The sequence below is a fragment of the Podarcis filfolensis genome, assembly GCF_964270895.1.
Source record: "Podarcis filfolensis genome assembly, chromosome: 4".
Taxonomy (NCBI): Eukaryota; Metazoa; Chordata; class Lepidosauria; order Squamata; family Lacertidae; genus Podarcis; species Podarcis filfolensis.
In genome coordinates, this window is record NC_139607.1 from 79,614,333 (window position 1) to 79,629,388 (window position 15,056).

The following is a 15,056-nucleotide window of genomic DNA, read 5'->3' on the forward strand; positions in this document are numbered from 1 at the left end:
TTCAAGACTCCCTTCATTGCCTTACAACACTTAGCTTAACTGAAGCTGTCCAGTGCCCACACTTGTATTGTCTCTGTTAAGTAGTTTATCTACGCACTGCTTCCACATCTGCTTGTCAAATCAGAGGTGAGGAGAGAAAATGCTATAATCCGCAACAAGTTTTCTGGGTTTGTGACTTCTCCCTGAAGGAATTTGGGTCCATAAAGCAGTCACAAGATTACAATGGTTCATAAATACCTTTTAAAAAAAATCCTGACAAATATAATCCTGCTCCAGTCTTGTTCGTATTTTGTAGCTATTACCTGCAACCTGGGGCATTATAAAAAGAGATCTTCTAAAGCACAGATAAACAGATATATTTAGCAGACATTACGGCATCTTTCCATTGAGGAATGTGTTTAACTCGAAGTTGCTCGCTCGGTGCTGATAACGTATTTGTAAAGAAAGGGAAATTGCATGAATGTAGTAATGTACTGTGTTTACCGTTGCCTATAGGAAAAAAAAACATTTGCCTTCAGCCAACAGTTCATAGAATTAAAGAGTGAGATCCTATTTTCCTAATTAGTAAAAAAAAAATTAAAAAATGGGAGGGGAGCATCTCCCTTGAAGGTGGTAGTGATGCACCCCCTCCTTAAGAAGGCCTCCAGGCCTCAGAAGCATTCAACAGCAACTGTCCAGTGGCAGATATCCCTTTCTGGACAAGGTGGACGAGGTGGCAGTCCAGTGTCAGACATGCTTTGGAGGAAACTGATTTCTTGGATCCAGTCTGGCTACAGGCCTACTAATGGCAGTGAAACTGCCTTGGTCATTCTGGGTTTATGACGTCTGTCAGGATGGAGATGCGGTGGGGGAGGGTGACCCTGCCTGCTCTCCTTGATAGCTTTTGATACTATTCACCACAATATCCTGAAACATCTCAGGGAAGTAGGGGTTGGGTTCCCTGTGCTTCAGTGGGCCTGCCCCTAACTCTAGGGCAGTTATGGGAGGCTACTGCCCAGCACCCTGGGAGTTGTCCTGTTCTGTCGTGGTTCCATATTGTCCTGAATACTCTTTAACATCTATATGAAGCCTCTGGGAGCGCTATCAGGAGGGAACTGCCACCAATATGTAGATGGCAGTGGGCTGGATCTGGTGATGGGCCATAAACTGAAGCTGAATCCTGAAAGGTGTTATGTGTCCTGAGAGAATGAATGAATGAATCAATGATCTGCTCATGAAAGCAACTACGTGTTGCATCCTTACTTATTTTATTTAAACATCCCTAGGCCACATCTCAGGGCAAAGCCCTCACAAGGCAGCTTGCATAAAAACAAGAACCATTTTGAAACAGCAGTTCAAAACCACAAAGAGGCCAGCAAGACCCCCGTTATCGGAAACAAAAGAGTTTCAAGCCAGCGGCACCACAAATCCTATGAGAGAAATCCATCTGAAATAAGAGGGGCCCTTTTTAAACGACTGTATTGATGAGAGTGCATGATGATGGGACTACTTGGGAGGGAGTTCCACAAATGTGGGGCCGTCACTGCAATGGCCCTGACTGTCATGTCTGCCATTCGGATCTATTCTAGAAAGGCGTGTTATTCTCCCTTTCCTTCTTTTGTGTGCATCCCTCAGGCAACGAGAGCTACACTGACTCAGCACTGTGCAAACCTGGGTGATTCGCTGGGCAAAGAGAATGACATCGCTTTGATTATCGATGGTCAGACGCTGAAGTACGCTCTTTCCTTTGAGGTGCGGCAGTCCTTTCTGGATCTAGCGCTATCGTGCAAATCTGTCATCTGTTGCAGGTAAGAAATGCCAAGATCTTTCCACTGGAAGTTTTAAGCTTCCAGGTTATAAAAACAAATTTTGCAGGTTTGTTTGTTTTTAAAAAATAATCCATGTGAATATTTGTCAGCCTTTTAGAGCAGAATTCTCCCCAAACAGACATTTTTTGCAAGCAATTCCCCCTAATATGATGTGTTTGTATGTTATTTTAACTGAGATTTGCCTTTTTGTGCACACTTTCCCCTAATATTTTGTGCACATTATTTGGTTGCTTTAATTGCATTGCAAAATTTGGAGCAAATTCCAAAGAATGGCTGCCTTCCAATTTGTGTATTGTTTCAGGAACTGGGAATTAAGGTAGGTTCACATTGAAACTGGAATGAGCCAAATTCCTTCTTCCTCCCTAACTACAATTCCCACCACCTCTGACCATTGACCATGCTAGCTGGGGCTGAAGGGGGTCTGTCACGAAGCAACATCTGGGGGGGCACCATGTTGGCTACCCTTGGCTACACCACTGTACAGTACAGAATAGTACGTCTCCCTCCTTGCATTCAGGTGGCTTTGCTGGGAGTTGTAGGCTAAAACATCTGGAGGACACCAGGTTGACAAAAGCTGGGCTAGAATGTAAACTCTGCTTTGTTAACCTTTTGCTAAACCTCACCTGCTCCCCATTCATTTTGAGGTAATCCTGTTGATGGAGACAATGGGCAAACGGATCAATTTATCTTGTTATGGGCCTCTCTCTTTCTCCTAAACAGACTCAAATTTACTGCAGTTTCATTTTAAAAGATTTCTCCTGAGAACCAGCTTCAACGGTGCTTTATGTCTAAAGCCTAGCAAATGAATATACCACATATCTTTCTTTTTTTTAAGTATATTTTAAAATGACGTTGAATGGCAAATGTGTATGAAATGCCCCTGTGGAAATGAAAAGCTGACTCTGAATTTATGCGACGTTAAATCCTATGGATTCATGCTACTTCAAATTGAGAATTGTGAGCCAAAGTCCTTCTAGATTTGGTGAAATAGTGTATCATCAGGTTGAAAAACAAAGATCTGTCCCAATTGCTCCTTCCCCTCTCCATTCCCACCCCATTAATGTCTGCACTATTTAATTTGAAATTTCCTTTCCTCTGCGCCAATTACGTTTTAACTCTCTTCCTGTGAAGTTTTAAAATGCACTGCCTTATTTGACACACACAGTCCGATTAAAACAGCCCAGAGTGGGATAAAAAATGTTTTCTTTTCTTTAGTATCAAGCACCTGGCAAGCAAAAGGAACGTTTCTGCAAAGCCTTATGGGCTATTAAAGGCATTCCTCCTTCTCCCTGGGGGCTCCACTCCACTTATTTTTATTTCCTTTTTTAAACCTATGAAATTACATCACTTTCCTTCCTCTTTTATTGTATTTTTCCACATTGTTCTTTGGGGGCATTTGGGTTTTTGTTTTTTAAATGTACTAATAATTAAAAGTGCTGTGCCTTTTGGTCACCAGAGATAGTGGGAGAGGAGAAGAGTAATATCGGCAAATTCTTGGCAGTGGAGGAGGATTATAGGCAATCATCCACCCTGTCAGTCATATGACTAAGGTTAGCTTAAAGAAAGGCATTGGAAATGGGAATTGGTTTGACTGCATGGGCCTTTGATCTAGCCCCACAAAGACTGACAATGTCTGAAGGAAGTGGGGCATGACTCAAGAGTTGAAAGGTTCCTAGACTCAAAACATTGTGGAAAACGCATGGAACTTAACTTCACCAAAATGCGTTTTCAACATGGGAGATAATCAAGGGGTTAATACCTTTGTTTATACCTCACTGCAAAAAGCTCACTGACAGAAACCTAAAACAGGACTTGTTGCTAACTTGCAGAGGTTGTCTTGAGTCCTTAGATCAGCCTTGAGTAAGGTTATTCCATTTGTTTTAAGATGGTTGAACCTAAACAGACTTCTTCGTAACTGCAAATGAGATCACGTTTACTTCCCTGACCTTTTGTGTCCCCAGTCCAACATACAATTAAAATTTAGAATAAACAAATCTATGGGGTAATAATAACGCAGGTGGAAAGTGGATACAGGATGGGGTTGTTTGTTTTTACAATGGAGTAAAGCTCCGTACGATTTGGGAAGTAACATAAAAAGGACTAAAACTTGACATGAAATGTTTAACAATACATCTGAGAAATATCCCGAAAAGAATTTTAGTGACTTAGATTAAAGACATTACGCTATAGGGCACTGGTAACTAACCTGTAGTCCTCCATATTTTGTTGCACTTCAACTCCCATAATCTGTGACGATTGGCCATGTTGGTTAGGCAATTAGAGTTGTAGGTCAGCAACATCTGGAGAGATACAAGTTTTCCACCTTTGCTGTAGCTCTTACCATTGTTTTGCCAGCTTCTGCCAAAAGTTCTGAATTATAAAGGAAAGCCATCAAATATGCAGGTCACCTGCTCCTACTTCCTTTCAATGCCAATACAGTGGTACCTAGGGTTACATACACTTCAGGTTACATACGCTTCAGGTTACAGACTCCGCTAACCCAGAAATAGTGCTTCAGGTTAAGAAGTTTGCTTCAGGATGAGAACAGAAATTGTTTTCCAGCGGCGCAGCAGCAGCAGGAGGCCCCATTAGCTAAAGTGGCGCTTCAGGTTAAGAACAGTTTCAGGTTAAGAACGGTCCTCTGGAACAAATTAAGTACTTAACCCGAGGTACCACTGTATACAATTACTATTTCTTGATTAGCTTTATTTAGTCATTAAATTAAATAACCTTTGTGCTTTTGTGGCTTGGATGCTTTGTATTTGCTCTCTCCATATCCTATATGCACCCCTGCTACAATTAACTGCCAAAGCAGAGCTCAGCTATGTGTCCCCGCAGCAGCAAGGAAGGCCTTTCCTCCTGTTGCTTCTTCTGACTAGGACAGCATCCAGAAAAGCTGTCAAATGGTGCCAAGGTAATGGTAGCCAGGCAATCCTGGGACCCAGCCAGACCCAGCGATGATCCAGGATCAGCCATTGGTGTTCCTGTGCCAGCATTTGCCTTCACAACAGCACCAGAGATCATTATGTGTTCGGTGCTGGTAGAAGAAAGCAGATGATAACCCACAAGAGCTAGCTTCCTGGCAGGCGGATTGCTGTTGCCTTCTGGGAGGGAGAGGAACAAGGGCAAGGCAGCAGGGAGGTTGACACTGTGTAAGCACTCGCAACAGGAGCGCCAAATTGGCCCCGGCCCACTTGGCAAGCTGCATCTGGTGATACACCAGATTTTGCATAGATTCATAGTGATTGAAATATACTCGTCGTCCTGTAGTGATTTCATGCTCTTTATTGCAGCTTGAAAAACAGTGATTCCTGCAGGCCAATCAGTTGTTGCATTCTACGATCCTACCAGCCTGATAGGCTGATTAACTTCCTCCTGGAGCCCGATTGGTCTTTTCCTGCAAGCCAATCAGCTGTTGCATTCTAGGATCCTACTTGCCTATTGTTCTAGGATCCAAGCTTAGTACATAACAGTGCTCTTTTGGCACATCTTAGAACGCCAACTTAATTCTATGTAATATCCTGTAGAGAAGGTTTGCCTTGCAGGGAAGGCAGAGCGAGTCAGCAGACAGGGAGACAAAGTATGGTTGTGGTATTACAGACCACAGATACTACAGTGTTGGTGGCATCGTTTTCAGAAGCATCAGATGTAGTAGTCAACCTGTGCCTGGACATTTCAGGTGGCTCATGTGGTTGCGGCTGTTCATGCAACTGATAAGTGCACACAGTCCCACAATAGGAACATAAAAGGTAAAGGGACCCCTGACCATTAGGTCCAGTCGCAGACTCTGGGGTTGCGGCGCTCATCTCGCTTTATTGGCTGAGGGAGCCAGCATACAGCTTCCAGATCATGTGGCCAGCATGACTAAGCCACTTCTGGTGAACCAGAGCAGTGCACGGAAACGCCGTTTACCTTCCCGCCGGAGCGGTACCTATTTATCTACTTCCACTTTGACGTGCTTTCGAACTGCTAGGTTGGCAGGAGCAGGGACCGAGCAACGGGAGCTCACCCCGTCGTGGGGATTCGAACCACTGACCTTCTGATCGGCAAGTCCCGCAATAGGAACATAGGAAGTTGTTTTATACTAAGCTGGGCTATTTGCCCATCCAGCTCAGTAGTGCTTACTCTGGCTGGCATCAGCTCTCTATGGCATCAAGCAGCTTTCTTTCATATCACCTGCTACCTTTTTTGCAGGAGAGACCAGGAATTGAAGCTGGGGATTTTGTACATGCCAAGCATGAGTGCTTCCATTGAGCTGTAGCCAGGTCTTGTGTAACTCCTGTAGGTGATAGTGTGTTGCCTGCTGCTGAATATCTATCCTGGGGCTAATATTTTTTTTGATGCAATGCTCATAAATAGTTCAGTGATGTAGCACAGGAGTAGGAAACCTCTGGCTTGTGGGCCAAACGTGACCCGCTAGGCTATTCCATTTGGCCCACCAGCTGATTGGGGGGAAAGCACACCTACCTCTACACCTGATATAGCTTCTGTTTGAACCTCCAAAACTAGAGGGTCGAAGAACAGTGTGGCCTGTTTGAAAGTGGACAGCCCTGCTCCGCTCTTTTGAACCTCAAATTTTCAGAGGTTTAAAGAACAGTGTGGGGCAGCTTGCAAAGGGTTTCAAATGGCCCTACACTGTACTTTGAAGTCTCGACAAATGGGGCTTCAAAGCGCAGCATCACCCGATGTCACTATGATGTCAGGTGATTGACAGATTTTGGCCTGTGAAGCCAAAAGGTTCCCCACCTTGACATAGCAGAAGAGATAGGAAAGAACTCTTGAAAACACCAAGGGGAGAGAATTTACCATGACCCTTCTGCTGCTGTGCAGAAGAAAACTCAATAATATAGTTTGCAAAATGAGCCCATGGAATATACCTGAAATATTAATGCCCATGTTGTTACTGGGGTTAGCATTCACCTAATGATTGTATTGTGATGCAGCTCAGATTGTGTTCATTTATTTAAAAACAACAACACAACAACAAAAAGTATCTCATTGACGTTCATTACAGAAGATTCCCCCTTTCCTGCCCTGTGACAAGGAAATGTCAAATGTATTTCTTATTAAAAATATGCAAACTTGTATAACATTAATTGGTCCCAAAGAAAATTATGTATGTGTTCCATTTTCTTGTATATACTCATCTGACGTTCCCTCCCCCCATCTATCAGCTACTGAATTATCAATGCTTATTATCTAGTTCTACCTCTGACAATTCATGACAGCCCAGTGCTCATCTTATGACTTTGAAAACCATAAGGGAAAGATCATTCTGGCAGCTTTTATGTGTGCATATAATTGAAGGTGGATGAAGGCTTGGGACTGCAGTCAGATCTTGGTATGTCCAAAAACGCGCACAAACTTTCCCTCACTGGCCACTAAAACAGATCTCTTTTCAGTTGAGTACGATTTATTTTTTTCACTGACTCCTCATCCGAGTTTCTCTTTGGGGATGCATGAAAATGTGGTCGTGGTGGTGAGTTTGCAGACTGAATTTACTATGCTCTAGATGGCAACACTTCTGTCTGTCTGTCTGTCTGTCTGTCTGTCTGTCTGTCTCTCTCTCTCTCTCTCTCTCTCTCTCACTCACACACACACACACACACTGTAGGGTTTGCATTTGAGCTTTATGACTAGTGATTTCTGAGCTTTATTATTCTTGTCATCCTCAAAGATTTGCAGAATCAGCAGAAAAGCATAGTGACTGCAGATTTGGGTTTCTGTTCTTTCTTTCTAATCAGCTTCCTGAGCTAAAAGCAGGGTTCCGCAGTATCTCTGCCTTGGATGGTTTATCACAGAGATGGGGAAACTGTGTCCCTCCCATCAGCCGCAGCCAAGTGGCCAATTGCCAAGGATAAGGCAGGTGTCGGATATCATCTGGCGAGCCTCAGGATATCCACCCCTGGGTTAGCACACTGTAACCCAATAGCTAGGAGAGCTGGGGAACCTGTGGCCCCCAGATGTTGCCAGACCACAAATCCCATGCTTCCCGATTGTTAGCCATGCTGGCTGGGGCTGATGGGAGCTGATGTCCAACAACACATGGAGGACCACAGGTTCCTATCCACTGACTTAAAGGACTAGAGCAGGCTTCTTCAACCTCGGCCCTCCAGACGTTTTGAGACTACAATTCCCACCATCCCTGACCACTGGTCCTGCTAGCTAGGGATCATGGGAGTTGTAGGCCAAAACATGTGGAGGGGCAAGGTTGAGGAAGCCTGGACTAGAGCTTAGTTGGGGACAGGATAGAAGTGTATGAAATTATTCATGGCGTGAAGGAAGCACATAAGGAGACATTTTTCTTCCCTTCTCATAACGCTAGAACTCAAGTATGTCCTATGAAGCTGAATGATGGAAGATTGGGGATTTCTAGTTGTAATGACTATGCTTTGCCACCTGAATTCCAGTTGCTGGGGAATATAAATGGGGAGAGTGCTATTGTGTTCATGTCCTACTTACAGGCTTCCCATATTAAAACATCTGGTTGGCCCCTGTGAGAAAGAGAATTTCTGACTGGGGGGCCGTTGGTTTGATCCAGCAGGGTCTGTCCTATGTTCTGTGGGATATTTTTCTTCTTAGTATGTATTGCTCATGGATGGCATTTTAGTATTTTGTGATTAATGAATGCAAGTGATAAAGTAAATAGGTCAGTCTTACAATAATAAAGGGAATACTTACTTATCAGGATAAAACAATATCTGTGATTCATTTCTTCTTTGTGCAAGTTTGTGCTGTGGGAGTGGGAAACATAGAGTAAAATTAGGACTGAGCCTAAAGGGAACAATTTTCACTCATGGGGGGAGATCTCATCAAAAGGGGGTGAAAGTGTTTGTCACTGAAATGAGAACAATGCCGCTTAATTTGCCATGTGTGATGTCTGCATGTATCCAGCTTTGACAGCGTATTATAACATCATCCTATTCAGTGTATGATGCCCTAACCAAGGTGTGACTTTTGCTATGAGGAAGGCTCAGGGGGCTGTTTTTTAAAATGTCAAAGCCAGGGAAACTGGTAGGGAACAGATAATAAATTAAGTGAATTGGGTGGGAACGGAGAGCCAAAGTAAATATTTCACACACAGGGCAACATTTGCTCTGAAATATGAAATGGAATCGCTTGCATTTCTGTGTAAGACAACACCTCTTGAAATATGCCAAGGAGGTCTTTATCTATGTCTGTGTATTGCAGACTTGGCCATTTGGGACTGATGGGAGTTGTAGTCCCAAGTATCTGGAGAGCACCAAGTTGATTACCTCTGGCATAAAATGTGCTGCACACTTCTCTATGTGTTGAGAAGTCCAAGGGCACTGCTGAAGGTCCTTTGACTGATTGCACTTGCGGTTTATGGCATGGAAACATTGGTTTCAGTTGCACGTGTACATGCAGTTCCCGTTGAAAGCAACAGACTGCTAAAGGCAGGCTGCAAAACCACTTATCCTGCCTCAGACTCCCAGCTATTGTTGCAGCTCCTCAGAGAGTCACCCCAGGTAGAAGCTCTTAGTCCTCCCCTCTTCCTTGAACTGAAACTGCAAACCAAGCTCCAAGTTGCTTCTCTCCCTTCCCTCTATCTGGGGAGCGTTGCCTTCAGAAGCCTGGAGAGACATTCCAGGGCATCAGGAAAGCATTCACCATCATTAAGGAACATTAATGGTCCCTTGTCAAATCTCTGTCCCTAGCAGGTGACACTTTAGACAGAAGCCTAATGGCAGAGCTAAGCACAGTAATTAAGATAGCCCAGACTCACATCAATGTGATGATAAAATAAGTTTTCTCAGGTTTTTAAATTACAGATATGCCCTGTATTTTATATATTGGAAAATGAATAAAGCGGACAGTCTTGCCTCTCAATGAAATGTGATTAATTGCTTCGTATGTGCATGTCTGTTCAAATTTTAAATAGCTGAAGTAAGCAGATCTCAACTTCTTCCCTTGGGGGATTGGCTTACAGGGTACTCACCATACTTGTGGGAATTTTTTTTTACAATATTTAGACTGCAGTTTCCTTTACATAACCTCATCCTATTATTCTAACTGTGAGTTCATACATTCAGTAATTCCTCTTCCTCCTTTGTATATGCCCAGGATAATGCTATACATCATATAAATTGTAGGATTATTTAGCTTCTTTTTATATCCACAAATCTGCTTACAATTTTCTACAGTTTATTTTCATCTTAGAAGTGCTTTTTAAGAAGCAGTTTCAGCACATACATCTGCAACGCTTCTTCTAGCTTGATTAGAGACAGGAAATCTACATGGTGCTGCTTGCCTTCCTTTGTGGGCTGAGCTGATTCTGAAGGCTACTTCAGATGTTCAGCCATTTCCTTCATGGAAAGCAAAACTTCCACACACGTGTCTGCTTTGCTGTTTCCATAGATGCTGGAGGACTATGATCAGTGGTGGATTCCTAGCTCATATGCACGCGGTGAAATGTACAGTTATCCTGCAGGACAGTGTACCTGACTTTTCATGCTTATTCTGTACTGGAAATGCATAGGACTGAGATGAAAAATTTGCCAGTGAATCTTTTCAGCTTGTGAGGGGGAGAAAGTTTCCATGAAACCCCATCCCTTTACTATGCCTTTCATGATCGCCACCACCACATGAATAGGCCATATGCCTATAATATATCAGAGAGCACAAGCAATAACTCCTGTTTTGGTTTGCCTTCCTCAGGCAGCCCAGTCTCGTTGCCTACATGGCATAATTAAGAAGCCAAATCAGAGTGGGGCCGAGTCTCCCATGACCACTATAGCTCTCTGTTATGTACTGAAGTTCTCACCCTGGGCCAGCAGGGGGATACTGTAGATGGTTATGCAAATGAAGGATCGAAAGTGACGTTCAGTGATTGGATAGTTTGTATGCAAATGAAGGATCAAAAGTGATGTTCAGTGATTGGATAGTTTTAGAAAGTTGCTACAGTTACGTTGTTCTGAAGCTCTATATAAGGAGGCTGACTGAGCTCTTCAGTTCAGTTCTGTTCTGGCCTCGGAATAAATGAGAGCTGTTTGAAGAATCACTGTGTCATCTGATATGTTCACCCACAACTTAACACTCTCCCTTTAAACGTTTGGTAATCTTCTATAGGAAGGCATGATCCAAGTCTTCAGTTTGGCTTGGAGGACTATAGCAGAAGGTCACTGTTGATATACTTTAATGCTCTCTGCTTACTGTTTCGGAACAACTTCTGTGTCACTAGAAGAAGTACTTTTAACAGACATTAGGTCTGGGCATGTAGGGCAAGGTTAAGGTTTTTAAAAACTCTTCCTTCTGAAAAAGGCGTTTTCCCTGTGCATTTTATGTAAAAATAAGTGAATTGGGATTTGCATGTGTTTTCGTTCAAAAAGAAAACCGTTAATCTCTGCCTTACCTCACAGCAACAATTCCGATAGGCAGTTTCAGTAGTATTAAGTCACACTCCAGCAATTTCATTAAATCATTACTGTTGACTATTTTATTTGCTCTTGCTATAGTTCATTGCACAGCTAGGATGTACTAATCCCATTAGCTCCTGCAGTATGTATGCATCCGGTAAGTGCGTGCAGGATTTCAGTCTTAAGATGGAAACAAGTACACTGACTTTCCATTCTAGAAACTGGATTTGCTGCCCCTCTGCCATGTTGCTGTCTTCCTTCTTTCTCACAATGAGAGTTGATGTATTATTTAGTTAATTTAGTTTATTTATATACCGCTTTGTATTTTGACAGAAATCTCTTAAGTTACAGATCCAACAGAAAGCAATCAATAAAAGAAATACAATGCAAATTTCATATTCAAAGCCAAAGCATGAGCCACATCCAGTGTTGTGTGAGCAGCTTTTTGCTCATACTGTCAGACTTTCCATTCCTCTCTTCTTCCTGTGTGCCCTCCAAATCTGCACCATAGTTTTTCTCCCACTGTATGGAACAGATTTTGAGGGTGCATGCAGAGCTGTAGAGGAGAGAAGTGGGGGAAGTTCTGTTGTTCAAGAAGAAGTTTGTTATGCAAGCGGAACAGCAGCAGTTTATCAGTGGAAATGGTTATATGAAAATCTCTTTTGCCACAAGGATATATAAGTTCAGGGGTGCTGTTGCTTGCTTTCCTCTCACACATATTGCTATTATTGAGCAATGTTAGTATAGAAATAAACACTTATCTTAAGAAGCAAGAAAAGGAAATAAAGAGTTGTGACTCTTTCGTCCTTCCGGTTTGTGTTTCTAGCTTCAGGTGTTTGCAGTGTATTTGAGGGCATCTTGTCTTCCCTCACCATTCCTGCTCTTGTTTCTTTCGGTATACACTTTTTTTCTTAAGGGATGCTTGTCTTGCTGGCTGGGCTGACAAGCTGATCTCTGTTATGTTGTTGCCAATCAACCCTGTCTTGGGGGACTATCGATTTTTGTTTCTAGTTTGTGCTGTGGAAATCAATATTTTACTGGATGGTAGACAGCAAGAGCACCGGCAGCCAAAGCAATTTAGTAGAGGCTGCAGCCAACTTGAAGGATGGATATATTTGGTGTTCAGAGATATTGTTCCCTCGCGAGGGAGAAGTTGGGGGAAACAGATATTGTGGTAGTTAAGAGTATACCACAATACATTATTTTAAGATTCTGCTAGACAGAGGAAATGTTAAAGGACCTGAGATGTACTACTGAGTGTTTTATATTGTGATGAATGATGGTTGTAAAATATCTTCTGTTGTCTAACAAGCAGCTGGTACTAATAAGTCGGGGTGAGGAAGCTAGAAATCAGGGAGGGGGAAACCCAAGGACTGGGGGCAAATGCGGCCTTCCAGGCATCTCTGTTTGGCCCTCAGAACTCTCCCCAGGAAACACCCTCTCCCTAGCCACGCCCCTATTCTCCAGGCCACACCCCTCACTGATCCTCATTTGCATCTTCCTAGAGTATTTTTTGCCTGGCTGGAATGTGACCTTGAACTCGTGATAATGCCTCTTGATGGGGGGGGGTGTTTAGGAGAATCTGTCCATTCCACTCCTCTCTGTTTCTCACTTTTCCAGTCTTAAATTCAGCTCCACATTTTGCAGCAATTTGTTTTTTAAAAAAATCCTAATGAAAATTCACCAGTGATTTAGTGAGGCTTTCTCCCAATAAACTCATGTTTACATGCTGATTTTTGGCTAATGCACACATTTTGACAAGCAGTTTTCTCTGATGTGTTGCATTACTGCATGTTATTTTCACTAATGTCTTCATTTTTATGAAACCCCCTCTTCCAATATATACATTTTTGAAAACATTGGTTGGTGAACTGCAACGCAAAATTCAGATAGGTTCAGATTTCAAAGGAGAGCTGTGTTTCAGTTTGCACATTTTCCCAGAAAGTGTGGTTTTAAATATGCACTGAGTCGAATTTCTCCCCCACCCCTCCTCCTTGCTTGCCTAGATGGATGCTCGAGAGGGATGGGTGAATAAATTAAATTTGTTGCTGCAGCCGCTTTTGCTTCTGGGCCTGTCCGTCGCAGCACGTGGCCCTTGGAAGGTTACTGGGAAAGAATGCAACCCTCCGTCTGGGGGTGGGGAGGTTGCCACCCCTGCTGTAAGCAATAAAGGGAGGAGAGGACAGGAGGAGTCTGCTGCAGAAAGCTGTGAAAGAAAAGAGGACTTCTGTAATGAGACGGACCTCTGGCCACCTCCGTTGCTTTGACTAATAATATTGCCCCTGCCAAACTTGTTGAGTTAAGGTATTAGATTTCCAAATCTATCTTGATTAAAATCTAGGCTTTGTTGATACATTCCCCGTAGCAAAATGACCATAGCTTCCAAATGTACAGATTCTTCGCTTTTAACTGAAACGGAGGCATTATTCTTTAATCAGGGGAGGGGGGGACAGTCTGTACGACCCTTTTAGCAGGACAGGATGAGATATTTATTGATTGAACGATAAAAAGCATAGACAGCTTGATTATAAAGAAACTCAACAACCCCACAGCTGTTTACAAAGTAGAACAAAACTATAAAATTGTCAGTATAAACCATTAAACACGGCTATTGAAAACATCAACCATTTAAAATCAAGGATAAGCTAAAAAGTGGATTAAAACACATGGCAACTTCCTACCTATCTGAGTAAAGGTAAAGGGACCCCTGACCATTAGGTCCAGACGTGACCGACTCTGGGGTTGCGGCACTCATCTTGCTTTACTGGCCGAGGGAGCCGGCGTACAGCTTCTGGGTCATGTGGCCAGCATGACTAAGCCACTTCTGGTGAACCAGAGCAGCGCACGGAAACGCCGTTTACCTTCCCGCCAGAGCAGTACCTATTTATCTACTTGCACTTTGACGTGCTTTCGAACTGCTAGGTTGGCAGGAGCAGGGACCGAGGAATGGGAGCTCACCCCGTTGCGGGGATTCGAACCGCCGACCTTCTGATCGGCAAGTCCTAGGCTCTGTGGTTTAACCCACAGCGGCACCCGCATCCCTACCTATCTGAGTAGGCTTGCCTAAACAAAAATGTTTATAGCAGGCACTGAAACGAGTACAGCGAGGGTACCCACTTGACATCACTCAGCTGGGAGTTCTAAAGTGTGGGCATTGCCACAGCAAAAGATTTATTACAAATGCAGAACAAGTATTATACAGCACCTTGTAACCGTTCCAGTTCTGCAGCTTGAAGTGGTCAATTGAGCATGGGGTAAGCGAACCCTTAGTTAAACTGGTCCCAAGTAGTTAAGGGCTTTATATCTACTAAAAACAGACCTTGAACTTGGCCCAATTGCTGTCTGCTCGGTGAGTGTTGCCTTGGTGGCAAAGCTACTGGCTGACAACTGTGCCATGCGCTCAGTTCACAGCTCACTGTGTCACCGCGGAACTTGTAAGAATGAATTACTGGTAGACTACTCTAATAGCTTAGGGACGCGGGTGGCGCTGTGGGTAAAACCTCAGCGCCTAGGACTTGCCGATCGTATGGTCGGCGGTTCGAATCCCCGCGGTGGGGTGAGCTCCCGTCGCTCGGTCTCAGCTCCTGCCCACCTAGCAGTTCGAAAGCACTCTTAAGTGCAAGTAGATAAATAGGTACCGCTTTATAGTGGGAAGGTAAATGGCGTTTCCGTGTGCTGCGCTGGTGCTGGCTCGCCAGAGCAGCTTCGTCACGCTGGCCACGTGACCCGGAAGTGTCTCCGGACAGCTCTGGCCTCTTAAGTGAGATGGGCGCACAACCCTAGAGTCGGACACGACTGGCCCGTTTGGGCAGGGGTACCTTTACCTTTACTCTAATAGCTTAAGCCATAGTCTGGGTTATGGCAGAGCAGT

General features: G+C 43.7%; 1 protein-coding gene across 10 annotated transcripts in view; it reads left to right on the forward strand.

Annotated features, from left to right (window-relative positions):
* ATP8A2 (ATPase phospholipid transporting 8A2) overlaps window positions 1–15,056 on the forward strand; it is a 325,405-nt gene that overhangs the window by 124,531 nt on the left and 185,818 nt on the right. For all 10 annotated transcript variants that reach the window (XM_083609007.1, XM_083609009.1, XM_083609010.1 and 7 more), the window contains one exon: window positions 1,615–1,787. In XM_083609007.1, the coding sequence (XP_083465133.1) occupies window positions 1,615–1,787 (173 nt within the window). The remainder of the gene's footprint in view (window positions 1–1,614; window positions 1,788–15,056) is intronic.